This window comes from Haliotis asinina, chromosome 1 (assembly GCF_037392515.1).
Source record: "Haliotis asinina isolate JCU_RB_2024 chromosome 1, JCU_Hal_asi_v2, whole genome shotgun sequence".
In the NCBI taxonomy this organism is placed as follows: Eukaryota; Metazoa; Mollusca; class Gastropoda; order Lepetellida; family Haliotidae; genus Haliotis; species Haliotis asinina.
Window position 1 is genome coordinate 88506404 of NC_090280.1, and position 20335 is coordinate 88526738.

Sequence of the window (20335 nt, forward strand, 5' to 3'; positions counted from 1 at the left end):
CTAGAATTTGTACTTTACTATGAAAGTGAAATCCCAAATATGACATATGTTGCATAAATCAATAATTTCCATTAAAAGTAGATGTTTGCAAGAAATATTTTTAATACAGTGAAGGCAAGAAAGAGAGTCGGAATAGATTATATACTGTTTTTATTTAGGGCGTCTTTGAATATATTTAAGAGCCGTCAATATGGCGTTTGCCTCTGCAGTAAAAATAGAGGTGTTATCTGGTAATCTAGAAGATATTGTTCTGGATCCAATGACAGTGGCACAAGCAACTGCGCTACCGTCCTTGGACCCATCTGTAAATAAGGATTCGTAATTGCTATATTTATTTTTAACTGATTATTTTCTTGTTTATATTGTAGTTCATTTGTTTATGATTTCTTAAAAGTAGTTAGAGTTAAATACACTTGGGGCCTAACCAATTGCCATATAGGAGAAGAAAGAAGACGGGAAGGGGCTATATTATCCAGTTCAATGCTGGCAGCAGAAATAAGTGGTTTAAATCTTAAACCAAGAGGCGGAACAAGAGAAGATTTCTTATGGTATAATTCATCATACAGAGGATTGAAAAAGAGTTATATGCAGGGTTTGACTCACTGGAATATTGTTTTGTTACATACTGTAAAGCTAATTTTATACGTCGCTGCTCAAGGGATGGTTCATTAGCCTCGACTTACAGGCTGTCAGCAGGTGAAGTGCGAAAAGAGCCAATACAAAGTCTTAGACCTTGATGATGGACAGAATCTAATAGTTTTACGTTGCTTTTGCAGGCTCCACCATATACAATTGAGCCATAATCAAGCTTCGAACGGACAGGTGATCTCTATAGGTATATAAGGGTAGCTTGATTAGCTCACCACTTTGAATTAGACACGCATTTCAATAAATCAAGTGCGTTCAGGCATTTAGTTTTTAAGGATTTGATATGAGGAAGAAACGTTAAATGGGGGTCGAAAATCAGACCAAAGAACATGGCCTCTTTAACAACTTTGATGGAAGAGCCATTTAAAAACAGTTCTGGGTCCTTATGTGGTTTGTATGCAATTAGTTTTTTGTTTAGAAAATTTAAAGCCGTTTTCAAGACATCATTTATCTCTTTTGTTTAAACATAACTGCAGTTGCCGTTCAATAGTATGCATATTGTTTCCACGACAAGAATATTAATATCATCCACAAATAACGATCCATCTATTAAATCGTTTAAAACTTTTGATAAACTGTTGATCTTGATGCTAAAAAGAGTGACAGACAAACTACTGCCTTGTGGAAGACCCTGATCCTGATTGTAATGATCAGACAGAGTAGAACCCACGCGGACTTGAAGTTGTCTGTCATTCAAAAAATTGGCTATATATTGCGGCAAACGACCCCACAAACCAAAGTCATGTAAATCTCTTAAAATGTCAAATTTCCAGGTTGTGTCATATGCTATTTCAAGGTCCAAAAAAGAGAAAGACACAGCGTGTTGTTTATTAATCAGCGCGTTTTTACAAATGATTCCAAACGCACTAAGTGATCGACAGTACATCTATTTTTACGGAAACTGCATCGGATATCAGTTATAAGGTTATTTGTTTCCAAGTACCAAACAAGTCGATTATTTACCATGCATTCCATGGTCTTGCAAACACAGCTAGTTAATGAAATTGGTCGATAATTGGATGGATCCATATGATCACGTCCGGGTTTAGATATTGGTACTACTATGGCGTCACGCCATGAGGGAGAAAAGTTACCCGATGTCCAAATATCATCAAAAATATTGAGAAGAGTTTCTAGGCAGGATGCTTTTAAATGCTTCAGGAGTTGATAATGTATGTTATGAGCTCCTGTAGCAGTATCGTGAGCTTGATCAAGAGCAGTATGGAGTTCATGAATAGAAACTGTTTCATTATAATCTTCTCCATTATCTGAATTGAAATTAGTAGTTTTCTTTTCATGTTGTTTTTGATATTGTTGAAATTTAGGCACACAATTCGAAGAGTAAGAGTGTTTAGCCAGTTTATTTACAATATCTGATTTATCGGTGAGTAATTGATCTCCATGTTTAAGATGATGGACACTAGATAAGTGTTGATGAAGGCGGAATGTACAATGAACAGAAAGTAAGCGTAACGTTCAAAGTAATTAGCACTGCAACTGCTTGAAGATTAGTTTTGAGTGTCGCAGGGCTATGGATAACATCATGCCTCACAAGGATTGACCATCCTCCTGTGGCTTTATCACCTTATGGAGAAAAATACTGAGCTGCATTATAGTGACGGAGATTAAAAGTATCCATCTGTTTTACATACGTTTCTTGCAAGCAGAATGCTGCAGGTTTAAAGTCTTGGACTAACTGGTGTAGTTCATTCAGATTTGTCGTCAGGCCTCTGCAGTCCCATTGAATAATATGTGAAGAAACTATTTCTTCAGAGGGTTTATTGGGGATCTACCCCTTGCTTTCCTTGAAGGCGACAAGCTATGTGTCCTAATTTGGATGTTTTCGGACACATCCATGTCCTCTAAAGATCCGAACTTATTATAAAGTTGGATTTTGTCATTCGAACCCTTTGAGGCTCTGCTACTTTGACATTTTTGTGAGTCATTTCTGGCTTTGATTTTAGTTTTAGTAAGATGCTTCCCATTATTTTGAGACAGATGTTTCGCTATGGATTGTGATGATGATGACGATGACTGTTCTGGAGATGACCGTGACTGAACGTGTGTTGGAAGGGATTCAGCAGTCTGAGTGGACTGATTGGGTGAGTATACTTCAGGTTTTTCTGTATCCACCCATGTCATATCAGTTTGGCACAGTGTTGATAAAGTTGACACAGCTGTTTTGTGGCTGATAGTGTGGGGTGCTCTCGTAATTGAGGCATAAGATGTAACTGTGTCTGGTGTGGAAACAAGAAGTTTCTTAGCTTCAGCAAAACTGATATCCTGTGTAAATTTAATTTTGTTAATCTCCCTTTGTTGCTTCCAGATTGGACATTGTTCAGAAAAAGCAGAATGTGTCCCAGGAGCAGTTGACGCATTTAAATAGTATTATTGCACCAGTAACATGAATTTGCTCAGTACATTGAGCGCATGTTACCGGGTTAGTACAGGTAGTGACACTGTGTCCGTACCTTTGGCATTTGAAGCATCTCAGTGGATTGGGGATACACGTATCAACACTGATATTACAATATCCTGCTCTTGCTGATTTTGGAATACTTGGAGAAGAGAAGTAGAAGAGATATGTGATAGTAGGTTTTGTTTCTGAGTTTATCCGAGTTGTAAATCTTTTAGCAAAAGTCACCCCTTGATCTTTCATTTTTGATACCATATCAAGTTCAGTCATATCAGCGAACAATTGATCTCGGTCCCTGACAACCCCTTTGTTCATGTTCAGAGTCCTGTGTGGAGTAACTGAAACCTGAACTCCAACAAACAGCTCAGTTGACAACAGGTTGGTTGATTGCTGTTTCCTGCTACATTCTACAAATAGGGAACCTGAACGTAGTCGTCTGATATTCCATACCTCCCCTGCGATACCATGTATACCTTTTGATACCGCAAACGGGTTTAATTTGATAGGTGACGTGTCAACAGTTTCCATCACCAGAAATCGTGGCCAGTATTCAACGGTCGGATTAGACGGTCGGGGTTCATCATCATCATTGTCGAGTTGACGTTTGTTTCAGTGACGGTTGTGTAAGCCATACTTAGTTTAATATGGTTCATCATCTGAGCTCCCCACCCACAACGGAGTATCATAAGGACAATGCTAAAACCAGTGGGCCTCCGACTTGCAGCACCAAGGATGCTCAGATGATATACTCCAGCAGAAGAATTATAAACAACTGATCCACCAGATTGGCCCATGAGCCACCGCCTTCTGGGCATTAAGACACTAGGCAAAATATATATTTGTTAACGTTTCAAATCAATTGAAATTCAGTGAAGTACGTGATCAATATCTTTATCATGGTCATTAATTTAAATCAAATGTATGTAATATCAAATAAAATGCACATGGGCTTGGCATGACCAGCCGATTGGTTGAACCGGGCCCATTCAACCACCCGTCTAGGTGAAGTCAGAGCCGAAGCGGTGTGCTGAGCTATAGGAACACTGGTCCTGCTCCAGTGTTTTAGATAATATAGCCAACTCCAAAGTTATAACAATTCCAAATGATATGTGTGCATTGATAAATATAATAATACTCCATGCACAGGGCTTGGCATGACCAGCCGATTGGCCGAACCGGGCCCATTCGACCGCCCGTCTAGGCGAAGTCAGAGCCAAAGTGATGTATTGAGCAACAGGAACACGGTTGCAGGCCCCTACTGCCCTCAACCACCAGGATCCCTTCCTCCACCGACACCTCCACCAACACAACCCACTACAAACGGGTTGGTGGGCCAAATATCCCCCCGGGTCCACGACGGGGGTGAACGGCTTTCAGTGTTACCCAGCACCCACCTCGAGGAGGTGGCCGTTCAGTGGCGCCATTTATCAACTGAATTAAAAAATTATTTTTATGATAAGTATTACATCAAATGTTAGTTGAAATTTGGATGCGTTGATCTTGTTAGGTGCTTTAAAGATTAGTGGAAAAGATGGTGTTGTGTGGCGTGAATATAGATAGGATATTTATATAGCGCACATATCCACGCACTAGTGAATGCTCTAGGCGCTGGTATTTTTCCCTCGATCACCGGATGTCAATCTCAACAGCATATCGTATTTCAATCTCAACTCCCTGGGAAGTATACAACGTTTGCTGCCACTAGGCGCACCGAGTTTATTGTGGCTCTCTCATCCTAACGAGGTACTCAATTGACAGCTGGGTGGACTGGGACACATAGTCACAGCACTTTGTCCAAGTTTACTGCACGTTGCTGTACCCGCAATTAGGTGTATGCGCGTGTTCATGTGGCCACCATCTGGTCATATACCATCGGATTCGTGGGTTCTTTTAAGTGCACAGGGATGTGTACTGTACACTAGAGGTTGTGACAACACTGAAAGAGTCTGCACACAAAGTTGACTCCAAGGTTTTTTCACACCCAGTCACAGGTGGGCTCGATCCCGAAACCTCAACCTCGCTGGATCACTAGCCCGGCGCCTTAGCCAGCTCGCCCACCATGCCCAATATGCCAATGTCCACACCACTTAGCTGCAGTACACGTTTCACCCATCTTGACACTGTGGCCTTCGCTACACGTCTGTGAGATTTCGTGTAGCCGATCCACAGCTGAGTTTCTCCTGCACGTAACATAACTGTTCTGTCAATGTATTCACGCATAACTGTCACAATACACAAGCGCCGGTCGGGCGCGTAGGCTGCAATCGTTACCTCACTGAGATGAGTACCAGGTCTAGACTGTTTAACTAGGCTACCTTATCTAAATCTACAACAAGCAGACGAAACAGTGATATTTCTAATATCTACAGAATGTGTTGACTGTACTCTCTGCCCTGATAACAGGTCTAAAAGTGTACAAACTACAGTGTCAAATCTTTCAAGCTGAGTTTCTTCACAGGTGACTTATTTTGTAAAAAACGCTAAACTATATTAGTGTCCCAGGTCACATTGTTTCGTGGAAGGGTTGGGCTGGACTGATGCCTTTGATGTAAGCGCTGTGTTGTTTTCGTGTGGATTTTCTCCAGGACTGGAGAATGATCTCGGTAGCTCATTGCGATACATTTCTCCCCTGTAGTCTCCTCCCGACAAGAGAAATGCTGCCATCTTCAAATTGGTTAGTGCGTGGGTTGTGACTTCGTTGTGTGGTAACCTGAGGATCTGACGCACTGGGGGCAGGATCACTGGAGGGTGTGAGATGAGCCTGAGCAGGCACAGGAACCACGGCTGTGTGGACCATAATAGGGCTACCAGTATTCCGCTGCTCTTGTCTTCCTCGATCTTCTTCACCACAGTATTCAGAAGGCTGAAAGGTGGAAAGGCATAGATGAAATAGCTTGTCCATGATAAAGATAATGCATCAACTGCAAGTGCATCAGAATCTGGATGCTAGGAAACTTACTTGTTTAACCTATAGTTCAGCCTCGAAGCAAATAAGTCTATATCGGTCTACCGAGTGGCAATTTCTTTTGAACACACGAGTCACGATAAACCATTCAGTGTTGTTTTTGATCACTCGTGATGCCTTGTCAGCAATAACATTCTGCTTACCAGGGAGATGTGCAGCGCTTAGCCAAGTCAGGGAGCCTATATAGAGTAGTAGAGTATCCCTGGCCAAATATTCCTGAACATGTACCGCTCCCATAAATCCCTGGCTAACCGGTGCAAGGTTGATTTCCTTTGTCCCATGTTGTTCACATAGCAAACAGCTGTGGTATCGTCAATCAAAAGTTTAATGTGGCACATAGACATGTTTCAACAACAAGTTCGAAGTGTGAGGAAAGCCGCTGACAGCTCTAAGTAGTTGATATGAAGGACTGCTTTCTCGCGTGACCAATGCCCTCTTGTCGACTAACCGTTGCTCGCTCACCGATAACCCCTTTTTAGAGGCGTCGGACGTGATAGTAATCGACGGGGATCAAGGGCTATAAGCTTACTCGCAGTGTGGATGTGAGGTATCCATCAAGTCAAATCAACGTTGTCAGCATCCGGCAGGGATATGGAGCTATCAAAGTTGCCTTTTGATTCCCACTTTCACTTTGATTTGTTATTGTCCAACTGGCGATAGTAGAGTTGTCCTAACCTGACGCCAGGAAAGCTAGCCACAAGATGGCCGACCACTTCAGCTAATTCACGGAGTGTGATGAGCTGTTTGTTTAGTAGTCTGGTAAACGCGCACTTAATCTTGTCAACTTGTAAGAGAAACAGTCACGCTGATTGAGTTAATCACAAAACCCCAAGAGACAAGTTCCTGTTTAGGTGTCATAACTGATTTGCATGGGTGTACGATAAACCCGAGACGCGTGAATAGTTCTGCAGTTTCCTGTACAAACACACGACACTCACTCTTGTCATCACCTGAGATAAATGAATCATCAGTCAGTCCCTCCTGGATTCCGGGGCAAATTTAAGCAAATTCTGACCCCACTTTTCAATATTCTACAATTAAACATTCTGCGATTAAAACAGTTAGAAAAAACAACGAAAAACATTATACAGACCTTCATAGTTTAATACTCAAACACGGACATAAAGAATGAGGACTATGATATATGGATAATTATACAACTTCTTTTATTCAGTGATTGCGACGGGACCTACGCATCATTCCCAAAGGCCTCCAATTGATAAGCCCGATCACCTCACCAGCCGTCACCAAAATCCTCCAAAAAGCCGCCCATCTCCTTGTCAAACAAAGAATTCAGCATCACCGTAAGATGAAGGCCCTAACCCTCAACTCCATAGCCCATCACCAAGAACAGCTCAGGTCATCACTCCCCACTGACACCTTCAACAAGCTACGCAACCTCCAGACAGTCCCCTCCCAAACCCAAGAGCAAAGTTGTATATCCACAAATCATAGTCCTCATTCTTCATCTACTCAACTTCTAGAATGCCTATCAAAGATAACAGATATAAATTTATGTCGACAGTACACATCACATCTTGAGTGACAAAGCACCCACACCTTTTTCTGTGTTTGAGAATTAAAGACTCGTTGAAAGTTATTTCTGTCCTCTCAACAGTAACCTTGAATTGTAACAACTTCCGGTTTCATGCAGACAATATTACACCTGAAAGAAATCTGAAATATTTTCATTTTCAAAATGATCGATTTTGAAAATGTAATTGCAATGTCAAATTCATCTAATATTTTTTGAAAAAAATGCCTAAAACTTTATTAATAAAGTATCTTAAATCATGATTATTTTGAAAATGTTGTCACCATAAATATGTCAGTCCTTTTTATGTGTAACCAACCCTACTTTTGACATTAGCTCTACTTTTCGTTTCGGCTGACAGTCAGTTTTCACTCACTTTTTAAAATGAACGAATTCCGCGGCAGAAAAGTGGCAAATTCTGCACGGATTCTACACGCAAAAGCGTTTTCCGCGGACCAGACGTTTTTCTGCATGGCAAGGTAAATTCCGCGATTTTTCTGCAATCGCGGAATCCAGGAGGGACTGATCGATGTAACCAACATTCATGTGACCTATCGAACGTAGGTATGAGTATGGAACTCTAAGAATCTTAGTAAAGTATCTGGGAGCACAACTTAATCCATTAGGGAACGTAGTGAACTGAAACAACTGTCCTAAGCCGTGAGCTGACCTCAAACGAAACTTGAGGGTATGAGGCTGGCGTTTATAATTGCGTCTTATTCACAGGCATGACGTTTCATGTCATCTGACTGACATACATATTGTACCCGCGTACGCACCATATGTGACTCCCACGTCCCTATCATATTATTAAGTATTGCTTAAAACGGCGCAAATTTTTACTAACTCATCAGTGCTCCCACAGCACAGGGAAAAGTCAGGTGCTTGTGTTTTCTCTGTAAGTCATGGAAAAGTCAGGGAATTTTATATGTTGCCAAATGTCAGCGAATTTAGGGTTTAAGTCAGGAATATTTAGGGCTATGATCATGGTTTTGCTGGATGTAAAGTCATATCTTACATGTTTATTCTTTTCAAACATGCCTTTGGGGCGGTGGGGTAGCCTAGTGGTTAAAGCGTTCGCTCGTCACGCCGAGGACCCGGGTTCGATTCCAAACACATGGGTACAATGTGTGAGGCCCATTGTCTGGTGTCCCCCGCCGTGATATCGCTTGAATATTGCTAAAAGCGGCGTAAAACCAAACTCATTCACTCAGTCACTCAAACATGCCTTTGATAATTACAACATAATTTTGTGATAACGAAGAAATCTGCTTCTGACTTTGAATGAAACCATTCACTCTAATTATGTTACAGTTTGTTACAGAGGATGGCCCTTGTCGTACGTTTGTTGACATACTGGACGTTGTCTCCAGTGGGGCATTTTTTCTCAGTAACCTTTACAGACAGGGAAACCAGGTGTGGATTGTATTTGCTGAACATGGACGTCGTGGTTGATTCAAACATTAGGACCCAGATGTGAGCAAAACACACGGGGGATATTGATGACCATGTCTTCTTGTTAACGTTGCCTTAGAATTTACAAAAAAATGATGGTTGGTTGTTCTAAAATGTACTACTAGTGAGCGAATCTAATTTTACACAGCAGCAATATCCCAGCAACATCACGGCTCGGGACACCAGAAATGAACTTCACATATTTTACCCATGTGGGGAATCGAACCCGGATTTTTGGAGTGACGAGCGAACGCTTTGACCGCTGGGTTATCTTGCCGCCATGTATCTTCTAGTTTTATTATACCTTGTGGCAAAAGAGTCGAGGAAAACATTCATCGTTCCAAATATTAATGGTTTGGTTTATGTAATAAATTAACAAAACATGTGATTATTTTGAAGGGGGGAAGGAGACCAGTTTTTACACTGAAATGATCAGTAAAAATCTTTGCTTATCAGGGAAAGGTCAGGGAATTGTGGTCTGCCACACATCGTGGGAAGCCTGACGTACTTGTCCACCAATAGATTGTAACTCAGTCGTATATTCGTAATCTCATAAAATATCCCTTCTACCTGTCCTTGAACAACACGAGTAGGTCACGAACTGACAACATACCTTCCTCACCATGTTTCACATTGAGATAACATAGCCCCGCCATCTTGATTCACATGTCAAGTCATGTGACCTACATTCTAGTTTAAAACGAACAGCTTCTACAGTCAGCGAGACATACGGCCACGGGGTGGAAGGTGTGATCAGGTATGTCGTTTCACCACACAAACTTAGTTGTTTTATTCTTGACACTGATGTCAGCTGTTCCGGACGTCTAGGTATGTAACGTGAAGCATTACATTCTTGGGAAACGTGAAACACGGAACAGGTGGCGAGGTGCTCTTTAAAAGAATAATGCCTATGGTAGTTAGTTATGTTTCAAATATTCGACACGTACTGAAAAGCAGAGCTGCAGAGATATAGAAGGTAATTTTAGAAGAAATGTTTAATATTCGTTATTCAATTACAGGATTCACCATTGATCTTGTGTGCGACATAAATTCAGCTGTTAATATATTTTCATAAATTTTGACATCTTCGGCTACTAAAAGTCGTGTAAGAAGTATACATCGAACACGATATTGAGTGGAATGACAGTAAATGTACTTTTGTATCGTGAAAAATATTCTGTAAATGTTTTGAACCACTGGTGAGTAAATATGTTGTTGGCGTTCCGTGATTTGAGGAATTCGTACAGACAAGAATGATGTATATGAAATCAGAATTCTACAACAAATTAACTTCTGGTAATACAGACAGATTTGGAAACAAGTATACCAGTAATCAATTTGGAATATAGGCAGAAGCCCAAATGAATCAACTGATTACCAGCTTTAAAATAATGTGACAAATAAAAAATGCTGCTGTTGATAAAGGGAAGGAAACCTCCTACCTGTCTAGAGTATGTCAATATTCATGTGATGTTTGCAGATGCGACGGGGGGAGGGGAAGAGGGAGGAAACGTGCCTTGAGCATTGTTTTAATACTGATATATTGCACCTTTTCGAACTGTTGCTTTCCTTGCAGATCGGAAAGGTCAACGACTATGGATACCACGACAGCCAAGGTCCTCACCATCTTCATTCTTCTTATTCTTACGCTGCTCCTGGGCATAATTCCGTACTTCATCATTAAAAAGAAAATGGATACCAACACATCTTCTCGAAGAGAAAGGATATTGAATCTGCTGAATTGCTTCGCCGGGGGTGTGTTTCTTGGCACGTGTCTGGTTCATCTAATGGTCGAGAGCAAGGAGGATTTGGAAGAGGGACTTGCAAACGCATACAACTTCACCGGTTTTCCGGTGTTTGAGACGTTCACTGGTGCCGGATTCTTCATCATCGCTGGAGTGGAACAGTTAGCCATGTTGTTTATGACGGGAATGGCTGTGACGTCACAGTCGTGGAACCTGGAAAAACAGGAACCGCACAACGAAAAGAACACAACAAGAAGCAGCGTATCCTCGGAGCCCCGTGTCAGTGAACAGGAAAGATCTGAAGTCCACACCCACGACCTGGCGTCACTCTCTTCGACGTCTGGATTCAGCGCGTTCTTGGTGCTGATCGCACTGTCTTTCCATACAATATTTGACGGTTTAGCAGTGGGGCTGCAGCAGGAATCAACGGAAGTATGGGAGGTCTTCGTTGGCATTTCGATTCACAAAAGTCTGGTTGCCTTTTGTCTTGGTCTTCAACTTTTCAGAGCCTATATGCAGAACTTTAAGAAACCCTTCGCGTGCCTCTGTTTCTTTTCGTTGATGTCGCCGATCGGCATATGCATAGGCATAGCTGTGACGTCTTCCAACCTTGACCTTGACGCACAAGCAATAGCGTCAGGGATTCTCCAGGGTATTGCCTGCGGGACGTTCCTTTATGTCACGTGTTTTGAAATCCTGAGGGAGGCTTTCGCTAGTGGTAAAAGCGTGCTGAATGTCTTTGTTGCATTGGTGGGCTTCTTAGCAATGGCGGGTGTGAAGGCTCTTGATCACGACTGAAGGCAGCGTTGGATACGTTTTTAAGGAAATGATGTTTCAAGTAAATCATTTTAAGTAAACTTAGTCTCAGTGGTATTCGTTACGCTCAAGTAAGTAAATCAACAAACAAACAATGTCTTGAGACATATAGCTTACCATATATCTCATCTACGTGACAGATTTCGTTATACTGTTGGGAACCTACCCACAAGAATAACAACGGCCCACCAATTTTATTTGTTGATGACATCTCACTCAGCAGTATTCCATCTGTATGTTGTTAATGATCGAATCTGGGGCACTCAAACCGGTGATTGATATTATGAGCGAGGATTTGTGATTCCAGGGTAGTCTGACACGCAGATATAGCTTATTCACAGAATGTGACTACCCGATCTATTCAGGGAGCTCGTATGTCAAGTTTAATTTAAAGAGTAAACCTAACCATGATCTCCAGCCTATCAATCCTTATCTATTAGTGAAATGGTTTTTGATTTAGATCGAATGCATGCACTGATAGGATATACATATGTGTTTGATACTGGTTTAGCCAAATGGAACTAGAGAGTCTGGGCCGTGAAATAGGAGATAAAACAACGAGGTGATGTGCTTGCAAAACCTACACAAGCTTTACCAAAGGGTACTCATATATCAGTGCACGAAAACTGTGTACCATGCAGGTCAGCACAGCATGTTAATCCAGCACTGGAAACACCAGTTCGTAATAGCCGTAGATTGCTGTATTACATTGTTTCGTCTTTCCGCTTTGTGTACTTCGTTTTATCCGGATGGAATTTAATGGTGGGCAATGATGTTACACTATTCATAATTTAAGTGACGCTTGAGTCACGTGTGGGTTATTTCGTCACATTAAATTGCATTATCAAGGTCACATTATCATGTGCACTTTATACGTAGTCTATTTATTCATTTTGATGTATATGTACGTGTATATATGTTAATTGTTGAAAACAATAAATACATTTGGTTATATTTAAAATGGCCTTTGTTTCGTATATATGAGCGAGTGGTGATTGTTTTAAGCATGCAAGTAAAATTCTGACAAATGAGAGGTCCCGTCTTAAATGGTACTGGCAAGACAACCTAATGATTGACATGAGCATCGAGCTACGGAATACGACTGCACGCACCACATATGGCCACCCGATCCCGTTAGTCGACCGTTAAGCCAAGCATTGGTTGACATTATATACACTTTGCACTTATGTGATAGAGTTAAGTTTTACGCCGCATTTTAGTAACGTCACGGCGAAGGACAAGACTGCAAAAAATAGTCGGTTGTTTGCAAGTTACATGTACAGACATGTTCACAGTCCCTTTTCGTGAGATCTTTCAGTGGTACTTTGCTTATTATTTTGGTCACGACATGACTGAAATATTGTCGATGTTACTATAAAGTTGCTTTCGGCTCTTGTATATAAGTTATAATGAGAAAGCTGAATGGCGTTGTATCAGTCACGACATGACTGAAATATTGTCGATGTTACTATAAATTTGCTTTCGGCTCTTGTATATAAGTTATAATGAGAAAGCTGAATGGCGTTGTATCAGTCACGATATGGCTGAAGCACCCCTATAAATAATGATAACTGAAAACTGAAAATGATAACTATTCTTCAGTTCAGGTGTGTATGTAACATACATGATTGTATTTAACAATTCCCATGTGATATCTGTGTTTGCTGTTTCCATTTGTTGTTTCGTTTTCAACAAACTTGGTATAGAAGTGTGTTGGCATTTGAGAGAAAATTCACCAGTCACCTGTGTGGCAGTGGAATCATATTATGACGTTCAGAACCAAGTAAATTTTCAGCTTGGCCATGTAATACGATAATGTTAATGAACCAGAATATCCGTGTATGCAATCGGACCTATCAGATCATTGTTTTCACTTAACAGCGTGATTCGCTACATGACACAATGCGGATTGAAGAGGTTGATATTTTGAAACAACTTACATTCTGGTTTGGAATTACACACAAAATATATTGAGGTTATTGTTAAACAAAGAACTGACAAACCGAATAAACCTATATGTGAATACTGTAACCTACTGCCAGGGAGCCTATATAGAGATGTGATATAGAGTATCCCTGCTACTACCAACAGTGGTAAGTTGCGGCTTTTCAGTGCGTTTAGTTTGGCACGCCACAATGCCATAGGTGGAGTGACAATAGCATCAAAAACAGCGAACATTATGTAATTTCACCTTGACGTGTTAATATCTCATTTATGTTCTAATTCGCTTCGCTCAAACGAACATAAATTATTTACCAAGTACAACATACTCGTAATACAGGGTGCTGTCTACCGCGCCTCGAGAGCGAGTAGGTTTATTTCAAAATTTACAATGTAAAAGGACATCAAACCGTATCGGAGACGACGGCATACGACAAACGCGAAAGTCTGCAGGCAGCCTCCATATGCGATCCAACTGGATAGCCTTCAGTAGTAAACAAAACAACAGCTGTAAAGCCAGGTCTCCACACAATATATATCCCGGAATCTGCTGAAGATGAACGCACGTTATGATACAGTCCTTGAGAATAGCGAAGAAGCAATATGATATCCACCTGGTAAACGTATCAGCTTAAAGCACGGCCTTCTTCACATCCAAGATGAATCAACCCAGATCTGAACTGCTTCTGAAATAAGGTGCACCAATTATACTTGAAACTTCATCGATAACGATATTAGCTTTAAAGATGACAGACACATCCAAGTGAAAAAAATAAACCTCTGATTTACAAAGTATTCGGTAAAATAAACAATCATCACCTTAAACTTTTGCAAGTACCAACAAACGTTACGACACGTTCGAGCCTACACAAGATTTGCCTGCCTGAACATGAAGCATACTTAGCTTAAAACAGTGATCGTTCCGCTCCATAAGATTCATCGCTGTTGGGTCCTTGACTGTATGCCTGTCAGCAGTCCCTGTGTATATACGGCATTTCCTTCTTTTAACCTCTGCTCATCCTCAATGAAACAGCACCATATGTCATACACACTGTCCATAGTCCTAAATGTATAATACGACCCAGTGGCTTAACACGGCCAAGTGGCCTACATTTGCAACAGCCCAGTGGGTTAACACGGCCCAGTGGCCTACATTTGCAACACAGCCCAGTGGCCTTTTCCCCCAATAAAAACATGAAAACCAAGGCAAAGCTACTCGCCTGAGCAACGCGTAGACCTCGAGTGACGAAACAATGTCTTCGTCCCAACTTGTAACCTTCTGTCACGTGACTAAACAAGCACAACTTCTCGTGCAAAGTCTGCATTCACGGTGATCGGCTTTAACTACCGTATTTACCCTAGATAAATTTATTTATGTTCTAATTCGCTTCGCTCAAACGAACATAAATTATTTACCAAGTACAACATACTTGTAATACAGGGTGCTGTCTACCGCGCCTCGATATAAAAGAACGGGCCTGTTGATGCAAACCAACTTTACTTCCAACAAATGCCGCAACCAAAAACATTCAAATTCCCAAATTCGCTGACACTAGGAGTAATGAATTTATATCGTCTTTCACATAACCGTCTTTAGCTGTCTCCGAAGCCCAGCGACCGTGTCTTTTAAACAGCACTGGCTACCCCTGAGCGAAAACTGTGCAGTCCGATTTTGGAAGTATCTTCACCGATGAACTTTAATTTTTCCAGGAATATTTCTCTAGCTCTAGTGTAGGAGAGCGGAGATTTTCCTTTCAATTTGTATTTTGATTTACGTTTACAATAACACAGTTGTCTAAATATGTAATCTTCGGAAGACTCTACAAGATCTGCTGCCTCAAGGTACCTCTTTAACATTGTAACTGGACATGTCGGAGAACTAGTAACAGAAATCAAAACAGTTCTACCGTCTCTGTAAACGTCAGTTTTACTTGTTCTGAGAAAAATGCTTATTTCAAAGGTAATATCATTTCTTTTAATATTCACTACTTCAGAAAATCTGAAAAATCCTGCATATGAGAGCAAAGACATTGATAAGAATCTTAAATCTAGCAAAGTAGCATTGCTTCCGCCAAAGGTATTTGCCAACTTTAACAATCAGGTGTGATTGGATCTTTCTTAATCACAGGTTTTACACAGGTTCTCATTGCTGATTCTTTAACTTTAATAACCACGTTATCTGCGCAAGGACCAGGGAGTCCTGAGATTCTATGTGCCCATGAAATACCATAAATTGCTTCTGTTATACTACAGCTATGCTTACCGCTTTGAATCAGGGAAACTAGATACAACGGAACATGAAAAGACGACGCTGGAAGAAAACTAATATCAAAACTAGAGGCCCATTCTCTCCAGTTCTTATATGCTCTACTATACTTGCTTGTAGTAGCTGGTGCCCTTGATTTCAACACTATATCGGGTAACTTGTCAGCTAAAGTCAGTAGTCTCTCGTCCTGTAGATTGTTTCTCACACTCCACACGCCAGCGGTAAACAGCTCTGAAAATGTCCAGTGACATAAGCACCAATCTATATCCTAATGGCTAATGTATAACCTTGAAAACTATCAAAAATTGACTTTCTGCTGCCCCCCTGAAAGGACGTACTGCCGCTTAACTGAATAAAGTCCTTTACAAAGGAGCGAAATGCACCATTTTCAAACAACGTTGACCAATACGATGCCGATGGCCAATAGGGAATTACCAGTGTAGCTGGAGCCTTATTGTTCAGGGCATACTTTATGGCCTTCGTCACTAAAGATACGGGTGGAACTACCCAGTTATTATCTCTGGACCAATGCTGAGTAAACGAATCGACTGCCTCCGAACCCGGAGTCCAAAATCTGGAGTTAAACCTGTTTAGTTTAGCATTGATATGGCTCGCAAACCTGTCCACAGAGTGAGGGCCCCACCTGTTATTTAACAATTGAAAAACACGATCCGATATGGTCCAGTCATCATAATCTCGGAATTTACTCAAACTGTCTACTTTATGGTTGTGTGACCTGGGAATCCAACAGAACTGTAGACTGATGTTATCTGACCTTACACATCTAAAGATCGACAGGGCTAAAGTCTGTAGTACAGTGGAAAAACTACCACAAGTAGCGATGTGACAACATGCTTTATTGTCTGAAAACCACTTGACCGACTTGTGTGCTAGAAAGTGTCTAAAAGAAAACAATGCCAATTCAACAGCCTTTAATTCCCTCCAAGTTGAGCTGAATGTTTTCTCTGAAATATTCCATGTATGGTAGTAGTGTATATCTGGCCTTTACCCGAACATTTTCCAATGGAGATTAACATAGGATTTACTACCCCCGACAAGTCCAGACAAATCGAGCGAAACGATACGACCGTGGACCACGTGATTCACCCCGCACGGAGACGATGACCTACTATTGCGGGGAATTTAATGACACCGTACCTTTTTTGTTGAGCGGGGCATAAATAGTGCTGAATAAGTCGCCACCAAAAGAGCTATAGAAAGAATATACATACCGCGTCAAGACTGATTTAATCACTATACGAGTATTGATCGTTGTGGTTGGATATTAATGGAGGTATTTTTATTGTAGATGAAAGGAAAGCAGACCAAAGTGACATTACAATTCTTCTTTGTGTACCGTTTTCCTATATCAGGTCGAATCGCGCAAGCGGTAATAATATTTAGAGAGATATACTGGGAGTGTTCTCTTTTTTTCCATTATTTAGATAGTTCTATTTCCTCACACACAATAAATGTCTGAATATTCGTGGAGTGTGGTATGCATGCCACCACCCAAATCCAAGCAACGTTACGGCGATGAAGTCGAAATCATATCATCAACAACAACGTTCACATCAAGACCCGCCTGTGTGGAAGATATCGTACGTGCATTAAGCGAAACATTCATGCAGAGGTACCCGCTTTTAGTATACAAGCATTATATTTAGCGTGTGTGAGGTAAAATGTTTACGTCACCTCGCCAATATTTCAGTAACATAGTGGAAAATGGCTTTCACAAAAGATCCCTATTGTTAAAGTTTCTCGATTATGTGAATTTATATAGGTATTGTGGTTAGTTCTGACCCATGAGGTTTTTCAATAGTTGTCAGCACATTATATGACACTACACTGTAAACATGTTATTGATAGCGCGTGGCACGCGTCGCAAAACGAGTCATGTGAGGGTTACTACCTCAACAGCCAAATCAAGCGGAAAGAACAGAGCCGCTGACTCTGCGACTACAGGGAGTTTCGAGGTATTGAAAAGACCACGCACCAAAGCTCAGTGTATATTGTCACTGTCAGGACTATCAAAAAGCTCGTAATACAACAACAGGACATCTTTACAATTAATGTCTGTCTCGATGGAGCCGGGTGCTTGTGGCAATACCCAGATATATTATGACCATGTTACTAATAGTTTGTAATGACTGATTTTAACAGTGAAAATATTACTATTTATTAACTAATCATATGAATGACAATACAACATAAAGCAATAAAATCTTTGCAAAAACTCTTGCTTTTCTTACTCACAAAAGAATATCATATTGTCATGACTCCAAAATAATGAATGTCCATTATCATTCTCTAATGATAATGATGGGCTGTCCCTACGAATCAGGGGTGTCTATTTAGTTTAAACTGGCGTTTGACATCTTCAACCCAGTCAGGTCTTGTTAGGAATGTGATTGTTGATGTTATAATTTCGATTTCTTCGCCGTAACTTTGTCTGTGCTTAAGCGGTGGTATACATGTATGCGTGTAATAGAAATGTGAATGACTGAGACTTTTTGTGTGTATGATAAAATATTATAGCTTTGTGCAATACCGCGCAATATCCTTATGTCGCCGCAGGCTAAGGGAGTATATTCTTAGCCCTTGTATAACTCGTATGCAATATGTTTCTTGCTTTTATTACTCGATCGGTGTCATATAACGGGGTCTCCAGTTACAATTTACACCACAGATGTTACTTTTGTGGATGTTGGGGTCGACTCCGAAAATTATTTTGTGTTCCCCCTCGCGTGCTTGGGGTGTCGTCCGCAGTTGCCTGGATATAGGCTGCCGAGGGTCGAAGGTAAAAAAGGTCAGGGGTCACCGGGGTCGGGTCGTTCCGCTGCATTTGGAGAGGTAGTAAAATCCAATGTTAAATCTCAATTGGAAAATGTCATAGTAGCAGCACAAAACAAATATTGTGTGGTTGTTGTGCAATGGGGCTCGCGTGCGGGGTGGTGTGGTTGTTTACACAAGCGGGACTTGTTGGGAATGTGGTTAATGATGCTGTAATTTCGACTTCTTGCCCATATCGTTGTCTGTGATTTGGGGGAGGTATACATACAACACTCCACCAATACTGAGATATTTGTTGTAACCAAGAAATGTCTAGCTAGTTCATGATCAGTTTGGTAGCGTCGTCTCTTTTTCGTTTGCTGGCATTACAGCTTATAGACACTACTCACACGCCATTGTACAGCATGCTCTTTAGTGAGCAGTCAACGATATAAAGGCGTGGTATCTATGTTCTGGGTCTGTCTCAATACACCCAGAGTTTTGGGCTTATGGGATAAGGCGAAAGAGTCAGACTTGACCTGTAGAGGACATCCAGGGAATCGAGCTCAAACGGCAAATTAAATTGCACCCAGTCTGAATCATGGGACAGATGTTCGAGTTTCTGATCTAATTAGGGAATCATCTCCATGCAGCTTCAGGCCCGTAGCTTGTACCATTACTGAGAGAAAACCAAACAACATGCATGAGCTATATATAACATATTGTTTTACTACTAAAACCATAATGTAAGTTAATATACATTCTCACAGTGATATATACATATATAGTTTACATATACAAGAAACTGAATTCTATTCAGTAAAATGTCACTATAGGAAAACCAACGCAGAGTTCCAAGTTCCATGTAACAAATTTTCAACGATTCCGAATTCCATGTAACACTTTCAGCATATAAGAAACACTTAATTCTTCTGGTCATCACCATTCTCATCCTCCTCCTCCTCCTCATCATCATCATCATCATCATCATCATTAGCCATGTCAGAGGCAGAGTCACTTTCCGCCACCGCGACCCTCGCTACTTCGGGCATATCTATACGAGTCAGGATGCCTTTCATTCTGGGTCTTAAAAAGAGTTTAATTTTGTTTTTTAGCATTAATGGATCCGTGGAAGGATTCATATTATCCAGACTGCGCAGAACTGGTTGAAACAGAGGTGACTGTTTAAGTACTGAGTGTATTCTAACACGCAGCTGAGGGTATTCACCATTTCATTTTCCCACAACTGCATCATATACAGTATGGTTCAAAATTATTGAGAATAGCTAAAGCATTTCATATTATTAAACGAGAACAAATCAGATAAAATTGAATGTATAGTGAAAGTGAACTGACCTTTTCTTGTTGTGTAGGTAACAATTTAATATTTTATCAAGTCTCCTTGAGCTTCACGGCACAGTCTAAGACGGGTAGGCATACTTCCTATCACAGAGGTTAGTGTCTCGTGAGTTATGCTGTCCCAGTATCGGACCACTTCTCTCTTCATGTCTTCAATTTTTGTCAACCCCTTTTGATTCACACATTCCTTCATCATCCCCCAAATGTTCTCAATGGGATTTAAGTCAGGGCTATATGCAGGAAATGGTAATGCAGTCACATTTTTCTCCTGAAACCACTGCTTGGCATGTTTTGCGGTGTGTTTAGGATCATTATCTTGCTGCAAAATCCAGTCATTTCCATAAAACACATGTGCACTTGGAAGGAGAAAATTATGTAATATGTTAGTGTAGCGTTGACTTGTCAGATTTCCCTCAAA

The 20335-nt window shown here is 40.9% G+C and overlaps 1 protein-coding gene and 1 pseudogene across 1 annotated transcript; one reads left to right on the forward strand and one right to left on the reverse strand.

Moving 5' to 3' along the window:
* The first annotated feature begins 10613 nt into the window (after nucleotides 1-10613).
* On the forward strand, nucleotides 10614-11561 carry LOC137283953 (zinc transporter ZIP3-like). Its single transcript, XM_067815628.1, has one exon. It carries the CDS (start codon nucleotides 10614-10616, stop codon nucleotides 11559-11561), a length of 948 nt encoding a protein of 315 aa, XP_067671729.1.
* A 3488-nt stretch (nucleotides 11562-15049) lies between these two features.
* LOC137276885 (integrase/recombinase xerD homolog) lies at nucleotides 15050-19637 on the reverse strand (annotated as a pseudogene).
* Nucleotides 19638-20335: the final 698 nt, after the last annotated feature.